The sequence below is a fragment of the Ictalurus punctatus genome, chromosome 7 (genome assembly GCF_001660625.3).
Source record: "Ictalurus punctatus breed USDA103 chromosome 7, Coco_2.0, whole genome shotgun sequence".
Taxonomy (NCBI): Eukaryota; Metazoa; Chordata; class Actinopteri; order Siluriformes; family Ictaluridae; genus Ictalurus; species Ictalurus punctatus.
This window is the reverse complement of record NC_030422.2, coordinates 23,725,870-23,746,087: the sequence shown is the minus strand read 5'-3', so window position 1 is coordinate 23,746,087 and position 20,218 is coordinate 23,725,870. Positions and strand designations below refer to the sequence as shown.

At 42.0% G+C, this 20,218-nt stretch overlaps 1 protein-coding gene across 6 annotated transcripts in view; it reads left to right on the top strand.

Annotated features, from left to right (window-relative positions):
- Nucleotides 1-20,218, top strand: part of si:ch211-200p22.4 (phosphatidylinositol-binding clathrin assembly protein) — a 76,991-nt gene extending 56,773 nt beyond the window's left edge. For 4 of the 6 annotated variants that reach the window (XM_053681474.1, XM_053681472.1, XM_053681473.1 and 1 more), the window contains 7 exons: nucleotides 367-477; nucleotides 4,601-4,732; nucleotides 6,288-6,318; nucleotides 6,437-6,572; nucleotides 11,291-11,350; nucleotides 11,465-11,578; nucleotides 12,694-20,218. In XM_053681474.1, coding sequence (XP_053537449.1) covers nucleotides 367-477; nucleotides 4,601-4,732; nucleotides 6,288-6,318; nucleotides 6,437-6,572; nucleotides 11,291-11,350; nucleotides 11,465-11,578; nucleotides 12,694-12,708 — 599 coding nt within the window. In that variant the 3' untranslated portion in view covers nucleotides 12,709-20,218. The remainder of the gene's footprint in view (nucleotides 1-366; nucleotides 478-4,600; nucleotides 4,733-6,287; nucleotides 6,319-6,436; nucleotides 6,573-11,290; nucleotides 11,351-11,464; nucleotides 11,579-12,693) is intronic. The other 2 variants (XM_047156822.2, XM_053681475.1) reach the window with 2 other exon arrangements.

Here is a 20,218-nt window from a genome sequence, read left to right as displayed (position 1 = left end):
TTATTTGAGTTTAGAAAGCCACTATTATTTTTATACAGAAGAAAGAACGGCCCTTCATTTCAAACCGCTGTAGTTTAAGTGACCCCTCTTGGGTAGTTCTTAAATACAAGGAAGTGGCGCTTAAAGTAAAGTCCATGTAAGCATGAGAATTTCATTTTGAAGCGTCAGTAGGAGTGCTGTATGTCTGAGCAGTCAGCAGGTGAAACCGTGGCACAATGCTATGTGTACATGTAAACACATGACTAATCCAGTGAAAGACATTCTGTTGTTGTGTACATGAACCTGTGCTGAAGGACAGGATGGAACATTGAATCAGTGTATGAGTCAGGATTAAGGTTTTGTCTATGCATGTGATTTTGTCCTCAGGTCTAGAGAGCGGAGCTCCCCCGCAGGCTGCTCGTATTTCCACCATGAATGTAGATTTTGACGCAGTGTTTGGGATTCAAGGTGCCAGTAGCGATGTGAAGCCAGCAGCTGGTAAAATCCCCACTAAAGGAGCTTATTTAAGCATCTAACCCACTGCTGCATCACTCAGCAAGCTAAATAACCTTTAACCTTCTGCTCAGCTAACCTCTCTGCTCTGTCGCGCTGTAACGGAGCTGGGTGAAGTGCTTCCTTTTACAGTTCTACGGCACAAACTAAACGTATTTAACTGCTATTCCGAAAGGCCTCGGGTGTCAGTATGGTACAGTGCACCAATATACGCCAGTTTAGTATCGACCTTACACTTATAAATGTGCAAGCTGTAGACATGTGATAAAAGCCATGCTGTCTGCTTCACTAGAGGTGTAGGCACTATTCAGCCAGCCACTCTGAACACTCTTTATCTCTGTGTATGTGAGGAGAAAGACCCCTGGACAGGGTGCCAACCCAAATTCCACAGTCAGAGTTCTGTACAGCAAATCTTCCATCTGGTCAGACTGTACACAACGGGAATGAAGAAGGAACAAAGTCTTTTAAGTTTATGACGTGGTTATAATTTTCACTTCAGCATACGGAGTTGTTGGGTAATAAAATGCGGATCGCCCCGAACAAGCAAGAATTTGAAGTGTTTAAACACTGTTTCTTGAAACGGTGGCGTCTCTTCATGCTTACTAGTCTGCGTCGGTTCTGAAAGGTTCTGCAGCAAGCTTCCTTTTCCACCTTAACTTTTTCCTGTTACCCTTTTCTTCCTTTCTCCCCATCCTTTTCCATTCTGTTACCCATTTCCATGTTCATTTCTCCTTTTCCCATTTCCTCACCCCTTATCCTTTTCTCCTCTCTCTCTCTCTCTCTCTCTCTCTGTGTCTCTGTGTCTCTCTTGTGGTCTCTCTCTTGATCTCTCGCACTCTCTGTCTCTGTGTCTCTCTCTCTCTCTCTCTCTCTCTCTCTCTCTCTCTCTCTCTCTCTCTCTCTCTCTCTTGCTATTTGGATCACAGAGAATAAATGTAAGCTAGTGATTAGAAAACATTACTGTGTAAAAGATTCTGAAACATATTTCAACATGACGAGGTTTAGATCTGTGATGTCGCCCTTTAATATTTAGATGAGACGAAGATTTAGCGGTCACTACACTACTAATTTTTAAATGAAAATTTTATTTCAGTAGAGCAGAAACATTCATCAGGATGTTACAGTTCGCATGTACTGGCTTGGGCTGCGTTGCACCTGTGCATGAAGAGGAACACATTTAGCATGGGCCCATAGTTCTGATACAGCACAGCCTGCTTAGTGGTGGAAATGGCTGGTATAACACAACACCCACACCCCCTGCATTCCTGTTAATTTAACCGTATTACCCCGTATTTATACATATTAATTATATACATCTAGCACGTTCACTAAAGCTACCTCAGCCTGATTTTTCACAGAATTGTATCACACATATATCACACACAAATATAGTCATACTGTTACTGCCATCTCTTTTATATCCCTTATATGATATTTTTAGACATTTTTATACCTGTATAAAAGTACATTCTGGTTTATGTCAATTCTATTTTTACCACACCGACAGTTGTAAACCATCTAAACCAATAAAATTATAATTTGAATAATATGAAGGATCATGGGTAATTTGGCAAGTTGCAGTGTTGGGTGGAAAACTGCTGTCTGTATCTTTCTGTCAGTTTAATTATTTACTGGCACATCTGCACCAAATACAGTGTTGCAACCGCAGAATTTCACTGATACATTCATTCGCCTTTATCTTGGCCAGACCAGACCAGAGACCCTGGAGCTGTGACACAGCAACACTGCGATATTTTCACCAAATACTAATATTCACAATAACAATGACATTTACAATGAACTATAATAGGAATCATTATAATAATTATGTAGTCATAATGGCAAGGGTGTAGGGGGCTGGTTTGACAGGACTGCATGTCTTTCAGGTGGTGTCCTCTCTCTCTCTCTCTCTCTCTCTCTCTCTCTCTCTCTCTCTCTCTCTCTCTCTCTCTCTCTCTCTCTCTCTCTCTCTCTCTCTCTCTCTCTCTCTCTCTCTCGTGTGTCATTAACTGAATAGCTGCTGAGGGTTGTTTACAGGAGCATTTGCTGAATTACTCTGCACAAGTGACTGATGTAACAGCAGCAATCCAGCGTGTGAGCAGCCGCTGTATGAATCAGCTTTATGGCTGAACCTCAGAAGTCAATTCAGTTCAGTTCAGGCTGACTGATAATGTTGTATTTGTATTTCTCGAGGTCGTTTTTAAGCTCAAAGAATAGCCATTGGGGAAACTTGGAACATTTAAACGGGGTTTCTACAAGGTGATTGAAGTGCTTGAATTTGGCTTTTTGGAATGCAAGTACTAGAAAACCTTGTGAATAGCCTTTTTTTTCATACTAGTGCTTAAAATATGACCGTATGACCCCGCTGCAGCCCCTCCCCCTCCCACTATTCACTCATTTTGACAGCGACCGCTCTGGTCCACTTTTCAGACACCTTTAGTGGCATTTTTTTTCCTCAAAAAAGCACCTAGCTACAAATCTAGTGACTTTTTGGGCAAACCTTAGCTACTTTCCATAGAAGAGCGTGGCCAGTACTGCCCCGCGAGGTCCTGCTTTCCCCCAGCCGGTACACCTCTCTCTCTGCAGCTGCGCTGTTCAGTGAGGGACAGACAGGAGCAGCACATTCATTCACTTCTAACTCTCTCCCTGAGTGATCGTTTTACATGTAAATATGTTCGAAATCACAGCACACCCGTTGTCTTTTAACTTGCTGTATATGTGTGGCGAGCTTGTCAGATGACATCGCGGTTATAAAATCAGGATTTTAGCCGTTTATAACAGCAGCTTGGAAATGGTTTGGAAGTGACTGCTGGTTAACATGTATCCTTAATGTGTCGTGTTTCAGTCACTATTTCATAAAAAAAAATGTAAACGAGGACATCTTTATTGGGAATTCGGCTGTATTAAAATACAGTATGTGAGCACAGAGAGTAGGAAAGAAGCAAACAGACGTGAAGGGCCCACACTGGGCAGAAAGCAAATATGTGATGACGTTATTAAGCATTTGTACGAACCCTGTTTAAAGTAAATTAAAGTGCAGAAGTCACTTTAAAACCTAGATGCCGTCTCTGGCAAACTTAAAGTGCTGGCCTGAGCTTTGCTTCATACGTGAGGTGCTGAGTAATATGGTTTACCTCGTCATGTTATTTCCTGTTTCAAGTTTCACGAAGGCAGGAAATGGGATGGTGTAGTCTGCGAAGGAGCTGAAATGCCCTCTGTAGCACTTTTCTACCTACTGCTAAGTAAAATGTGTGACGAGGGAATTCAAATGCGAGTGACTGCAATACAACAAATAAAGAAGCCAACAGCTTCTGCTGAAAAGGTTTCGCTGAACCATAAATCGCGATCAGGCAGAAAATATAGATCGACAGATTTCTATTATATTCGTATAGCACTGTGAACAATAGACATATCAGTCACAAAGCAGTTTAGAAATATGGATGTGGGTTTAGACCCTTAATGTACAAACCAGAGGCAACAATGGCAATGAAAAAACATGAAATCTTGAGAGAGGAAAAAAAAAAGGGAATGCATCCTATCCTGGGTGACACCGGATAATGGGATTGTAATAATACGGAAAAAATGCAAGAAAGAAAGAAATATTCTGAGTCTCAAATGAATATTATAATGACATTTAATATATTTGTTGTCTCTTTTGCAAAAAAATAATAAAATGCACTCTCATCACAAGTCGCATATAAAATTGTACCTCCAGATGAGGGCAGAATTGATCCTGGAGATGGAGTTGAGCATTGGGGTAAGAAGTCCTATTGCACGTTAGCCTGAAGAAAAGGGAATACAAACTTTCGAGCACGTATTACAGATTACAGTGTGTCTTATGATTGGTGTCGACACATGACAGTAGCTTAGCTTTCACATTCACTGAAGGTTGTAATAACATCTCTGTTCATCTGGCTTGCAGTATGTAAGAGTAAGTGTGTGTATGTTCGACTGCACTGTAAACATGTCGCTACCTTCTGCTGCTTACCGTCCGTGTGTTTGCTCTTCAGCATGCTTTCTGTCACAATGCACAGACTGACATGTTTGTTCTGTACCTGCTGACAGTCATCAATATTTCTAACCGTTCTTTCCCTTGTCTTTCTCACAGGGTTCGAATCTCTAGGAGACCTGTTGAAGCCCACTTTACCAGCTCACAATCAGGCTCCCATGATGCCCCCACACACAGGAGGCAAGCTGCTGGCCAATGACCTCGACTCCTCCTTGGCGAACCTCGTGGGCAGTGAGTACACACCCTGTTTTCGTCCTCTCTGCTCTCATTCTTCTTTATGTTGCTGTGGCTATTCATTAGCTAGATCATATCCGACATCTCTGAGAGGCCGCTTGCTTGTGCAAGCAGACAGATATTTCATTTCAAGTGTGTTACTGACAGAGTTGTGTTCTGTTGCTTCTATTAACTACTGTGGGTGCGTATTTTAATACGACACCTCCAAATTAGTTACATTAGTTGGATAAATCGTTGAGCCTGGTTACATCTGATTTTATTTAATGCATCTTGTATCTGGCACAAGTTTGCACTTGTATAGTGCTTTTTTCGTTAACCTTAGCGGTTCTACAAAGCTCTTTACACTGGTTCTCATTCTCACACACACACACACACACACACACACACACACACACACACACACACACACACACACACACACCAGGGGTAGCAGAGCTGCCATGCAAGGCACTAGCTTGCCATCGGGAGCGACTTGGTGTCTTGCACTTCGAAATATGGCGTCATGTGGGTCGGGAATCGAACCGCCAACCCTATGGTTAGTGGACAACCGCTCTATCACCTGAGCCACAGCCGCCCAAACTAGCAAGTTTAGCATATCCTGATTTTTATTTATATATATATATATATATAAGTTCCTCGTTTCCATTGTTAAATGTAGCGTATGTCATGTGACTTGGAAAGATGGATGTACTTATACTTGCATGATACCTGACATCAATGCATCTTGGGAGATCCCGAAGAGTGTGAGCAGCTTGATTTAAGTCTTTGGTGCATTTACATATTCATTATGTGAATGAACCTGATCTGAATACAATGCTGATTGAAGACACTAGGTGTAAACAGGCTTGCTCTGTTGGGTCTCTCATCAGGTAATTAGCTAGACTTTTTATTCCCCCGTTCTGAAAATAAAGCAATTTCCTTTTTCACCTGTTTACTACAGCATGTCACAGGCAGGTTTGGGGGCGGCTGTGGCTCAGGTGGTAGAGCGGGTTGTGCGCAAATCGCAGGGTTGGTGGTTCGATCCCCGGCCCACATGTCTCCACATGCGGAAGTGTCCTCGGGCAAGACACTGAACTCCAAGTTGCTCCTGAATGCAGGAGTGTGGGAGTGATGGGTGAAATGTGAAACTGACGCAGTGGTTCTCAAATTTTATCAGCGTGAGGTGTAGAGTGTATCCCTTTGTGGCCCCCTAGAGTCAAATTTTTCACAATTGAGTTTTTCATGCTAGGCTCTTCTGTGTGGCTAACAGCGTGTGACATACTGTACACTAGTATGTCAACGGATGTCTTAGTGTGCTGTGTATAATTGATTTAATATTTCTAATTTTTATGTACATCATAGTTCAAAGGTTGACAATCCTGACTTACATTGGATGTAAAACTTCTTGTGTGTGTTGGAGCAGTGGACACACAGATGAATGAAAACTAACGTTCTAATGATGGTGTTTGGGAAGCAGCCAACAGCATGGGAGTGTAACAGACTCCTACTCTGTTTATTAACAGACTCTCTCTCTCTCTCTCTCTCTCTCTCTCTCTCGCTCGTCGTGTTACAGATCTGCAGTTTAGTGGATCTTCAGTCAAAAAGTGAGTAGCAGTTATCCTGGGTTTTTTCTTTCCTCGTCTTGTGAACATATAGGACTAATCTCTGCAGTGAAGTAGAAGTATTATGTGACTGTTGAGCTGTGTGTGTGTGGTGTTGCAGACCGGACATGCAGTGGACACAGACTGGGGAGAAGAAGATGACCGGTGGCACTAACTGGCAGTCCAAAACCATGAGCAGCACAACTGCCTGGAGTCCTGCCCCCATGCCACCTGCTCCCATGCCTGTGCCCCACATGGTGAGACACACACACACACACACACACACACACACACACACACACACACACACACATAAACACACTCCCCTTTAAAGGAGATTTACCTCCTCTACTATATATATATATATATATATATATATATATATATATATATATATATATATATATATATATATATATATATATAAATATAAATAATATAATAAACTTTAGAAGACCACGCTGTTTAACAGAATCATTAGGCTGTGTGAAGTTTCACAAATCATACTTCGAGTTAGTGTTTAGCATGCATTATTTTATTTTATTTTTTTTGGCTCAGAAGAAATGCTACAAAACCCTTGAATAATTCTAACAGCAGGGATGCCTTGAATCTAACACACTCTCTGCATCCAGAAAAGCTGTTTGTTACAGACGTTGGTCTGCCATAATTGGCAGCGATTTTCCTGGAAGAATGCTTAAATTTGAGAAACCAGCTTGAACTCACAACTTCTACTGCAGTTGTGATGCATTGTGATTATAAATCTGCTCTTAAATATTACTAGCAGCAGACTGCACTCAGAATGTGCTATTACTCACCATTTAATCCAATGATGTCTTACAGTTATACCATATACAGTGTATAAAATACATTACCCAGTGCATAAAGAGAGACTTGAACTCAATTGTGATGAAATGTTTTCCACAATCTGCCATGTTGTAATACTTTTACTGTCTTTTCCCAAACTTCACTTGGGGCTGACTAAAACACTACATTTCACTGTCATTTAAAACAAAACCAAACAAACAGTGCGTCTGGGTTACATTTCTAAGATGCCGATTAGTACTGTAGTGTGTCACTCTGTTCTCCACGTGGAAGTGTGTAGAGGCCCAGTATCTACTGTTTGTTCTGTAGGAGGGGCACATTGTTTAGGCATGGTGAACCATACTGCGAAAAGTAGCATAGAGAGGTTTGGAGGTTGGTTTTTATCTCCGATTGTTTCTGTATAGCTTGGCAGTGCTGCCACTGTTGGGCCCTTGAGCAAGGCCCTTAACCCTCTCTGCTCCAGGGGCGCTGTATCATGGCTGACCCTGTGCTCTGACCTCAACCAATATACAAAGAGAAAAGAATTTCACTGTGCTGTAATGTATATGTGACCAATAAAGACTTTATTATTATTATTATTATTATTATTATTATTATTATAGCATGCAGTAAATCAGCTTAGATATCATGAGTGTGTGTGTTTGGAGATGCACGTACGGGCCTGTAGTACAACCCCTGGCAAAAATGATGGAATCACCACACTTGGAGGATGTTCACATCACCATGTCATCACAGATATGATGCAAAACAAATTTTGTTGAATAGATGAACATTCTGGCTTCATGAAACAAACCTCAGACAAGTTAAATTCAATTATCTTAATTGATGCCTTTTTTTTTTTTTCTTTCGAGATCATGTAGAGGAAAAAATTACGGAATCAACAACAACAACAAAATCACAATAAGTACTTTGTTGCTCCTCCTTGGGCTTTTATGACGGCGTGGACTTTACTAATGAAAAACAGTATTCTCTATCAAGCTGGTTCCAGCATTGTCGAATAGCGGGTGACTGATCAGCTTTGCAGGACGGAGCCTCATCATGGACCAATTTTTACAATTTCCACCATAAATTTTTAATCGGATTGAGATCCGGAGTGTTTGCTGGCCAGGTCGTTGCGTTGATATTCCTTTCCTTAAGAAAAGCTTCAACACTCAACGCTCAAGATGTATTATCAACCTGAAAAATGACTGATCACCATCAGACCTGTTTTGTATCGATTGAATGAGAGGTGTCAGTGAATTTCAGCATACACCTGTGCGTTGATCATTGATGTCTCTCCTGGTCCGGACATGAAACCCCATATCATTAACGCATGGGGAAATTTGATTGTTTTCTTCAGACAGTCATCTTTATACATTTCATTCATCCTTGGCCCACGCAGATTCGTGATTCATCACTGAATATCACTTTCATCTAATCATCCTCACTCTGTGATCGCTTCTCTTTAGCCCACCGTAACCTCGTTTTCTTCTGTTTAAGTGTTAGTGCTGGTTTTCGTTTGGATTTTCCGCCCATTTATTTTGTCGTGCAGTTTCTCTTCTTAAGGCGTATCGCTTTGAGTTTTCTATCCTGACATTTGACGTCTTCCTTGGTCTACCCATACTGTATGTTTTTTTCCTTTTCTAACCTTCCCATTTTGTTTGTACTTGCACCAAATTTTAGACACAGCTGACTGGGGACAACCGACATCTTTTACCACATTCCGTGTCGGATTTCCGTCTTGAATGAGTTTTTTTTTTTATAATCTTTACCGTTGTTTAAATTGACTGTTTGTCTGGTTGGGGCCATGTTTCCTTTCAATAAGTCCAACGTTAAGGTCTGTTAGCGCTCTCTTTTAACTGCCGATCAATTTGAATTTTTTTAGACTTGGTATTGTTGGGTATTGGTGCTGGTATTTGTTTTTGAAATGCAAATTACACGTTGATTCCATAATCATTTTTTTTTTCCCTCCACATTGGGTGATTCCATACTTTTTGCCAGGGGACGTATAGTTTTGTGTGTGTACGCACTCTGCTCTCTGTCTTGGCCTTTTGATTTTAAATTAGTGCGAGTTTCAGTTTTATGACCTGCGCTCTGTGGGAACAAATATTCATCACTGTCTATTTAAGTGTGTGCTTCAGACTAACCTCACCCTCCTTCCTCTCCCCTCCGCTCTGCCTTTTCTTTCTCTTCTTCTCCCCTGTTCTTCTCCACTGTGCTCAGCACTGGTTCATGCGAATGTCTCATGTCTAATGTCTTCTCCTTCTCCATTCCTTCCTCTTCTGTCCCTCTCGCTCTGTCTCCTCGTCTCTTTTTCTCTGTCTGTCCCTCTGTCTCGCTCTGTCTTCTCGTCTCTTTTTCTCTGTCTCTCGCTCTCTTTCTGTCTCTCGCTCTATTTTCTTCCCCCTTCCCGTGCGCCTAACCGAGCAGAGTGGAATGTTCTATACTGGTTATGTAAGTAGGAGCAAAATCTGTACTATAATTCCCAGATTCTCCCTTTAGGGAATTCCCTTTCGCCCTTACGCACGTGCACACGTCTCCTTGTCATGTTTTTATACACATAATGCAAACTAAATGTCAATTTAAAAAAAAATAATAATAATTTATTGCATGCGAATATGTAAATATTGAATTTCCATGTTGTGGTTGCTTGATGCAAGTCTATTGAAATTAAGTACGTACACACATGCGCGCGCACAGTGAATTGTGTAGTGTATTCTCCCCTCATGTGTTGATGTAGCTGTTGTGTGTTGACGTGTGTAGCGTCTGTGTGCTCTGCTTAATCTGATCACTACACTGCTTCTGTCCCTCACACTCACTCCTTCAGACTGCAGCCTCCCAGTCTCGACTCTGCACTGCATATAATATAGTTGTAACTTCAACGTTTTGACATGTGACGTTAAGTATCCAATAAAACAAACAGTAAACGAGTAGGATATTACCCTGCGTGCACGGAAGCAAGCTACAAAGTGACGGGTGAACGTGTTTCTGATTTAAGCGCGTGACACCCACGTCAGTCTGGTGACTGGGAGCGATTTTCTCCATTTTATGGTACCGTAAAGTGACAAATTCAAGCAGTTGTAGTAAATTCCTCCCAACTGATCCTGTGGTGCAGGTTGGACGTTTTCGTTTAGGTCAGCAGGTGGGGGAACAAAAACTAATAATCATTTGACCTCATTGCTGTAACTGGACAGGCCACACCCATAAGTAACGGTGATAGTGGTCCCTACACACGCACAATAGTCAAGCTTAGACTGATTAGTAGACTAGAGCTTGCTAGTGTGAACGCAGGGTCCAGGGTTTAGTTTCTTCCCCATGCATGAAGGTTTAAGCTTCTGGTCCTGCTCAGCAGTACCCCAGCTGATTAAATCATCAGCGGAGTGAGATGTGGGAACAGAACAGTGGAGCCTTTCTGTGTGTTTGTGGAACCTGTCTCTATAAGGGCGTTTTCACACCTGGCTCGTCTGGAGCGTTTGTTTCGGAACCTGCTGCGTTTTCTCCTTTGGGTCGGTTCATATGAGCGCCGCAGTCGAGCAATCGATTGCAAACAGACTCCGGAGCAGTTCGCTTGTGGTGAGGAAGCAATCCGAGCCAACAGACCAACCAAACGACCTGTATAGCAATGCATGATGGGAATTGCGTTATGTAAAAAGCGTGTTTATTTTTGCTATCGCAACTTTCGCAAAACGTATAAGAACATTTGAGGTTTACAGGGTGTTTAGTGAGCATCTCAAGTAGGTAAATTTAAATAAATTAGAACAACTACCGCTAAAAAGAAAGCCACCATAAGCTCACACAGCTGCTGTCTGTGCCACTTGATGGATGACCGCTATGCGGAACCCCAGATCATAAACAGTTGCACTCTTGACCAATGAGAGGACAGTTTTACTCACGTGTGAGTTGCATAAACAAAGTTTGATACCTTTTGAAATGTTGCCTTGTGAAAGCGAACTGAACCGACGAGAAAATGCAACACTGGAACAATTGAAGTCGTTGTTTAGGACCGAAGCACAGATCGAGAGGTCTGAAACCGCCCTAAGAGCATGCAGGAACAATGACGGGCCAGTGGTTGCAGTTCTGTTCAGAGACGCCCACTGTGACCCGTACTGTAATATAGCCTGTGGTTCAGCAGCTGGGAGGCAGTGCTCATCATATGTGCTCTGTTGTTGTCCAGCAGGCTCCGGCCCCCATGGCCTTCCCCATGACCACACCTCAAGTGCCTGTGTATGGAATGGTGAGTTGCTTCAGCTGCACAGAACACTGTACACATATATACACAAGATAAGACTTGAATGGTAAATATGGTTTTGAACGTGTGTGTGTGTGTGTGTGTGTGTGTGTGTGTCAGGTCCCTCCTCAGATGGGTCAGATGGGAGGGGTTCCAGTGATTACACCACAGCCCATGATGTACCAGCCTGTCATCAGGTCCACCAACCCATTTGCTCCAGTTCCTGGAGCTCAGGTAAACACACACAACCAGTGTCTACACTACAGATCTGCTACATTAAAGCTACACACACTTCCATGACATCTGTTGCTGGAGATTGAAATTTTTTTATATATAAAAACACCGTTTGCTAGAGATGTAACCAGACACTGCTACATTATTTTGTTCAAACAGATAATTAATATACAGATGTAAATAGTTCTTTTTTTTTTTTCTTTCTTTCTTTCTTTTCTTTTCTTTAAACAGAAAGAGTTGAAACTAGAAGTGAGCATTGGGATTCAGCAAAAACGTCGACTCAGCAGTTTTTAATTGTAACGCCAGCGAAGCTTCTCTGCACTGTGCTTTAACATAGTAACTGCCTGGTCAGGGTCACAGTGCTTTAAATTAGGCTGTTACTGTGTTCATTTTGGGAAATAGAACCAGCATTCGAAAACAACACAGACTTGTACACCAAAAACTGTGATTGGAGTGGAAAAACACCAGCCACGAATCGTGCTCCTCTGTAGTTGAGATCAGTTCTGAACTAAATGATGTAGATGTGTGGTGTAGCTGTCAGAAACTGGATCCAAAGACCGCACCGGCTCGGTTTACGCAGTGTTGTCCAGTGGGGACAGTGACATAGTGGTAGGGGTCATATTACTACTATCTATCTTTCTGTCTATCTAGCTATCTATCTATCTATTTATTTATTTATAATAAATCATTCTGGTTTAGGCCACGCCCACTTTTAGTTCAAACCCAAATAAAGAAGCACCTATTTGTAGCAGTCTGATGCACTAATACCAGCACTGCACACTACCTTGTTGGTGTAACTGCTGAGAATGATCCATCACACAAATAAAATCTGCTCGTAGGTTGTTCTGCGTTGATGGATGAGTATGGAGGGAGTGATAAATCGCACATAGCGCGCGTTAGGCTACAGTCAGTAATGGTGTATACGTACAGACCTGTGTACGGAGTGTATATGTGACCGACAATATTTCTGTATATTTAGTGTTTCTGGACATGCGTGTCTATATAACTGCAGTGTTTTCCTGTACACACTAATAACGGAAAAGAACACGAGTGTAAAATAATCTCTGGAGCAAATGATGTATTTAAACCTGTTCTTCTGTCTCTCTTTGGTGCAGATGCAGTTCATGTAGTAGCGTTGTGTAGCGGTGTGGCAAACAGGACGACCGAATGAACCACAGAGCAAGTCGAGCAAGAGAGAAGAGACTGATACACCACCCACCATCGCGTTCAGGGAGCTGGAGGAGGACTGATGAAGCATATGACAGGAGAGTGAGAGAGAGAAATGCAGAAGGGAGGAGTACAGGAGAAGCAGAACGTTATTTTTTGCCAAGACTCTTAACATTGCTATCTGACATGGCTTTCTCTCACTCTCTCTCACACACACACACACACACACACACACACACACACACACACACACACACACACACACCACAACAGGGTATCAGATCAGCCTGTTATGTTTTTTTCTCTGTTTTGTTTTTGGGTTCTTTTTTAAAAATGATTGTTGGCTTGTCTGTGTTTTATACATCATGGGTTCATTTGATCATGTCCTGAGGATGGTGTTTTGGCAAATCATTTGTTTCTAAATCAGGTTTCATGTCCGGAGTGACGACATTGCTTTGCTATGTTCCTAAGATGGCCCTGAGCACTGTGTTTGGGTTCGAGCTGGGTGTGGAGGCACGGGCAGGACGCTATTCTCCACCCAGGCTAGTCCTGTCTGGTTAGTCCCGCTCTCACCACATTAAACACGTCACCGCTTTTCTTCAATGAATCATTGTCGAGCTCTTTGATTTCAGTTCCATTGTGACGCGAGCCAAACGAGTCTAAAAGCTCCGGTAAATTGTGATGTTTGGCATTTCCCAGCACTTTAACTCCAGCGGGTCTCTGCAGGTTTGGATGCGTTTTCACTTATTCAGAAACCAAATTCTTTCGACATCTCGTTAGTGAACGTTTCGGGTCAACCGTAAACCGTCCCGTGATCCGTCCGTCCTGTGCGTCGGAAGACGGGCGCATTGGAAAGCCGTACTGGCGCTCCCACACTCAGGCTCTTGATTTTTTTTGGTTGCGTTTCATTCCTCTTGCCTGTTCAAGAAGAGTCTAGTTCCTCTTCTTGATCCTCTGCCCCTCTAGACTAACTATCTCTGTATTGTAGTCTAACTAGCGCTAACCCACCCCCTGCGAATGAGAGATTATGGAGGCCGGTCCTGTTAGACCTCCTCTATCTAAGCACTTACATATATGACCTGTCCGATCATTTGTAGTTTTATATATGCCTGTAAACAGGGTCTTAGCTTCATGCTAATACTGATATTAGACAAGACATATAATGCTCTTTTAAATGTTGATTGATTGATGTTTGTTATAAGAAACAGGGCTCTAAAGTTTGATATCAGTATTTGAGTAATTTAGAATATTTTTAAAACAAAATTATTTAACACTTGTTTTAGCCAAGAGTAATGATTTTTTTTTTTTTTTAACTGTTCACATGGTGAACTTTAGACCTTTTCTACTACGTGTGTGTGTGTGTGTCTGTATGTATGTATGTATGTATGTATGTATGTGTGTGTGTGTATGTGTGTGTGTGTGTGTGTGTGTGTGTGTGTGTGTGTGTATGTATATGTGTGTATATATATAATATAATATAATATAATATAATATAATATAATATATACATACATATATACACGCACACTACCGGTCAAAATTTTTGACACACTGATTGTCCCCCCCCCCCCCCCCCATTTTAGAATAATAATAAAGTCATCAAAACTCTGGAGTAATATGGGAGTCATGTTGTGATAAAAAAAAAATAAAAAATCCAAAATAATGTCATATTTTATCATCTTCAAAGTAGACGCCCTTTTTGCCTAGAGTTTCCAGAAATGTATTCTTGGCATTTCCTCAACCGATTTCTTGAGGAATTTCCCCTGAGATGCTTTTTAAACAATATTAAAGGAGTTCCCACCTACGCTGGAAACCTATTGGCTCCTTTTCGGAATATTTTGCTCAAGTCATCGGTTTAAAAATAATATTTTTTTTGTAAATAAAATGTTAGTTTTCTAATGAAAGAAATGAATGTCAGCACGATTTCTATTTTTATCTACAAGCCCGATTTCAAACGTTTAATCGTGCACCTTCCGCTCAAAAGCTTTTTAAGATCATGAGGAACATTTCAGTCGAGTCTTTCCAAACTTTTGACTGGTAGTGTACGTCGAGTTCCTCCTGTAGACGACTACAGGTTTTCCTGAACTGAAATATATTTCTCTCTTTCTTCTAGCTCAACCAGAATGAAAGTTCTAGCATGTTAAATCCTGGTTCTCTCCCAAAAGTGAAAAGGCGGAGCATGACATTTAAAGATTTGGTTCGGACTGCGGTGCCAGCGCATGGCTGACATTTGGACAGCCGCTATCAGATTATAACTGAATTGATTAAACTTCTGACTGTTTTGCAACAGCATGCAACTTTTCAAACCGCGTGATCGAATAATGCGATGTTCACAGTTTGCTAAACCGTGGCTCCTTATTTACTAATATCTTTTCAGGAATATTGCCAGGGCAAGATTAAATAGTTTTGATTGCCCTTGTTGTAGTGAAAATATCTTTTTTTGTTTGTTTTCTTAAAGCCGAGATGTCAAAGTATGTAACGGGCATGACGCCGAAACGACGCGTTCCCCGCCAATAATGTAGTATCCTTTATCCCGAGGGGGGGAGGGGGGGCAGAAAACATTAACAGCTTTTTTTTGTTCTGAAACGCGCCGTGCTGCGATTTCAATCTGCCAGTGGATATTTTTGTTTGAATTTCACTATGACACAGGATCGAAGCTCTTACGATCGGGACGTCGTCAGTTATTTTCATCTGAACGCCACGAGTTTGAAAAAGAAAAAACGAAAGCAGACGCGATTTCGCTTTCGCGGCGTTCTGCGATTAAAGCTGCCAGATTAACAGTTGTGATTTCAATTTGCTGTGAACATATGCTATCTCCTTTTCCACCCCCTCCCACTGTCCAGGCACAGAGCCATGTTAAAATATTCTCTCTGGCGTTGGGGAGGAAGTGAAGAACTGTGCGCCAATATTATTGAAAGAAATTAGTGCCTGGTATTTATTGCAAAGTTTACTTTTTCTTCTCTTGGATAAAACAAATATGTACAAAGTGCGAGTGTTGTCATGGAAGCGCTGGCGAAGAAGCGTTTCCATGGAAAAGGCAGCTTGAAGCGCTTTGTTTTTATGCTTTCTGTCTCACTCTAGTCACTGTGGTGAGCGTAATGGCATGTGGGGCCGGAGCTCCGGCTCGGATCTGTACTCTCCTGCCGTCGAGGTGATAATGCCATCCTTATTTTAATAATCTCCTCCTTGCCTGTCAGGCACTCCTCTGGAGGAAAGAGAGGGAAGACGAGGCGGTAGGAAGGCTCCATGCTGCTTAGGTATGAGCAGGGGAAATGTCAGGCATGCGCACGTAAGCAGGTGTGCGTACAGTACATCTCTGTACTGGCATGGGAGCTCGCCTGGGGTCCCCCTGCACTAGCAAGTGACAAGGACAAGTTTCATTCATTGTCTTTTCGAATGCATTACTAGACTAAAAGGCAAGACTAAATCCATCACTGCCGTGTGCTTCGTCCTTTCTCTCATTAATGTGGTGCACACGCCGTTTACCCATGATTCACTCACTCTGAAATGAACCACACAAACATAAGAGTGGGGTGGCGTGTGTTTATGAAAGGAGCTCCCGTGATTGGCTGGGAGAACTGGTTTCTGTTTCCTGTACTCTGTCATTTTCCCACTCTCGCATAATCTGACCCACGGGCCTACGTCTTTCCGATGTCTGCTCCTCGATTTGGCTGGCGAGACGTAAGGTACTGAATCTGGGACGGAAAAATGCACGCGTCACTTAATTTGACTGAACATGCACAAAATTTGTCACCGAAATAGTGCCTTTAGGTACAGCACTTCGCCCTCTGGGACATCTGTAAACCATTCCTTCTCAAGATTCAAGTCTTTTCCTACATGCACTTGGCTGTGCAGTGGAGGACAGAGGACAGCATAAAATCAACGTCCTGCATTTTATCTCCATCAGGCGAGCACAGGCTCTAGGCTTGTTACGCGCGGACCAGTTACTGTCACTCCCTGAGACGTGGAGATCGAATTTAAATGTAAAACGCTTCAAGCAATCCTGGGATTATTGGGAATCTACTTCACAAACGAGATCCTCTTCTTCATTCAGGGGCTCAGTATTTGACTGACTCATGAAGTGTTCAAATGAGTAAAAGAATTTTTAACCCCTTTTTTTTTTTTTTTTTTTTTTTAAAGCTAGATGGCCTCTGTGTGGGCGTGTCTGTGTTTGCATAATTGCTTGGGGTGCATCTGACAACCTGCAGCTTAGTTATGAAGCATCAAAGCACCACATCTAAATGATTAGCTCCAGTAAATTCTTCAGAACAATCTTAATGTTGGGCGGGGGGGAAAAAAAAAAAAAAAAAAAGCCACTGCCGACGTTGGCATACTGAACGGCTCGGTCATGTACGGACCTCTGAGCGTAAACGAATGGCCGCTGGTTGTGTTGTCGCGGTGTGAATGTGGGATGAGGACATGCCCTGACGTCGGTCATGTGATCACAGTGAGACGGCTGCTGTTAAAGTTTGCAAATGTTCTTCCTTCTCTTCGGCATTTTATTTATTTTGTGGGGGGTTTTTTTCTACACACAGCCCAGTAATGTTTATAAAAGGAGCCAATTACACAGCAATTCAAAACCATTTTCCGGGAGAGTAGAAGATGGGGAATAAGCGATGCGCAATTTAAACGCAGCAGAGTGTGTTTTAAGTAGCATGCTTGTTTTCTCTCTGCACTCCTCTGCTTCTGTATTATCTCCCCCTTTCAACGTCGCAGTGAAACCCCGCCCCCACTGTGTGTGCATATGTGTGTGCACGTGTGTGTGGAATTAAGCTCATGGGTGTTTATGATGATCTTCAGAACCATTGATTGTTTTTAAAGGAGCACTTTGTCATTTCAGAGACTTGTACAAACCCTGACACGTATCCCGTACCCTTAACCGCGACCCCCTTGTGAGTTATCTTTGCAAGAAAAGCAAAAAGGGCTGAGTGGCTCTGCTGTGGGGCGGAGCCATGTTCAGGGCCAGAAAAATGTCAGCAGAAGCCTGAAACAGTACAGAAAGTAGCAATACCGACAGTAGTGAAACGACAAATATGGCAATATTGTGAGTGGCACTTTTGCAGATGGTATGATTATTTCAGGTCCAGAAACACGCAAATTGCAAATGGCTTCTTTAAATATTGGAGCATGTTTTGGCATTCTATAACGTCGCCTTGTGTTTTTGTATCGATCTGTTTAACTTGGAGCGTTTAATTTTTTTCAGGCTCTGCCTGCTACTTTTCTATCCGTTTGCTCTGTTTTGCATGTTTTTAGCAGCTTTGCATGCAGTTATGTAATGGTGTGTGTGTGTGTGTGTGTGTGTGTGTGTGTGTGTGTGTGTGTGTGTGTGTGTGTGTGTGTGTGTGTGTTGCACTTCCGGTTTTGTCAGGGGACAGTAGTGAGAACTCGGTGTTGTGTCGGTGGGTTTGTTTGTTTGTTTTTGTCAGTAGAGATAAAAGCTTTGATCTTATCTATAATTTTGTTGACTTGTTTTTCGTCAAAGGTGAACGGAGAATGGTTTAACCGGAATCTGAATAATATCTTCATGACCTTTAAACCTTGTGTTCTGTTTGTTACTCAGCAATAGATGTACTGTTCATGACTCATATTGACTTTGGGCAACTGAAAAAGGATATCTGAAATGACCAAACGTAGAAACATGGATGTTTTTGGTGAACAGTAAAGACACATAAAAAGACTTCTCATGCCTGGTGCTGCTCCTGTGTGTAATCAGATCGTGCAAACAAGACGTGGGATAATAGAAATACACTATGGCCAAAAGTATGTGGACATCTGACCATCACACCCGTATGTGGTTCTTCCCCAGACTGTTGCCACAAAGTTAGAAGCACGCAGTTATCTACAATGTCTTTGTATGCTGTAGCATTACGATTTCCCTGCACTGGAACTGAGGCCCAAACCTGTTCCGGCATCACTATGTCCCTGTGCACAAAACGACCTCCGTGAACACTTGGTTTGCCAAGTTTGGTGTACAAGATCTCGAGTGTCCTGCACAGAGCCCTGACCTCAACCCCACTGAACACCTTTGGGATGAACGTTAGTGACGGACCTCGCTAACGCACACGTGGTTAAACGAGCACAAATCCTCACGAAGCCTTTACAACAGAGTGGAGGCTGTTCTAGCAGCGAATGAGGACCTACTCCATATTAATGCTCAACAAGCACATATGGGTCTGATGGTCATGTGTCCACGTATTTATAATGTAGGAACCGGGTATAGCAGATCGCACCAAGAGTAAACAAGTATCCTTTTTGTTGTTCAGCGGTTTTTATTATGGTTCCACTTTAGGTTTAAAATAAAGGAGGGGTCGTCTTGACCAGATCAGAACACAAAGGTCGAAGAGCCGTTGCCTGCTGTGAATTATTTACTAACCGTATTGAAATTCCTAGGAAAAGTGAAAATGTCTGGGCATTTATTTTGGTTTAGGGTTTGAACCAAAATAATAATAATAGTAATAATAAGAGCAACAAGAAGTTTAATTTCACCTTAAATGGACCTAGTTCGACTTGGTCTGAGTTTATAGCACTTATTGCACTCCTGTATCTCTACATCCCTCTAGTGGACATTAGCAGTATTGCAGCACGTTTTCTGTTTGGCTTTGGGATTTTACTGTGTCTTTGTGATGTGTATTTTAGGCAAATCTATTTCTAAAAGCTTTGAACCCCCTCTGACATGAAGGCATGAAGCTGAAGGTGTGTCGGAGTCAACCCGAGTGAGACGAACTCCTTTTAATCTCCATCTGATCCGAGTCAGGCGTGTAGCTCTAGGCGGCTCTAGGTCCTCCAAACCTCCTGCGCATATTGTGAAGCCCAGCTTTCAACCTGACCTCAGTGCTAAACCTAAAAACGCCAGACAGGAGCGTCCTCCAGTTTATTTCATCATATTTATACAGGGCTCATCAGCTCATTCGGTCATCAGGATGCCTTTAAAGAAAGAACAGAAAACCCTGTGGTTTAAGTGGTGGTCATTTTTGTCAAACCTTATGCACATGCACGCTACATTTATTTTAATTCTTTTTTTATTGTTATTTTTTTTAATCTAGTGGTTTGTGGACTTTTGTTGCTGCCTGACATAGTCATGTATATATACACATACTCTGCAATTTGAACATTTTAATCCCCTTTTATTTTGCTTCTGATCTTCTGAACTGGAGATAATTGCCTCTTATATAGATATATACAGATTTATATATACACTGTCTCTGTGTAAGTGCCGGGGTGGAAAGCTGCAGATTTTTAAATTCATCGTCATCATCATCATCATCGATGCCTAAAGAGAGGAAGAGTGAGTGGAGAGACCCCTTTGTACATTTTTTTTCTATTTATTTATGCAGAATATAAAGATTTTAATACGCATGGTAAATACATACAGCATAAAATCATGGAAGTTTTTTTTGTTGTTGTTCTGTTTTTGTTTTTCATTTTACTTCATTCTTTTTACCAAAAGAAATAAAGTCATTTTTCTTTCCTAAA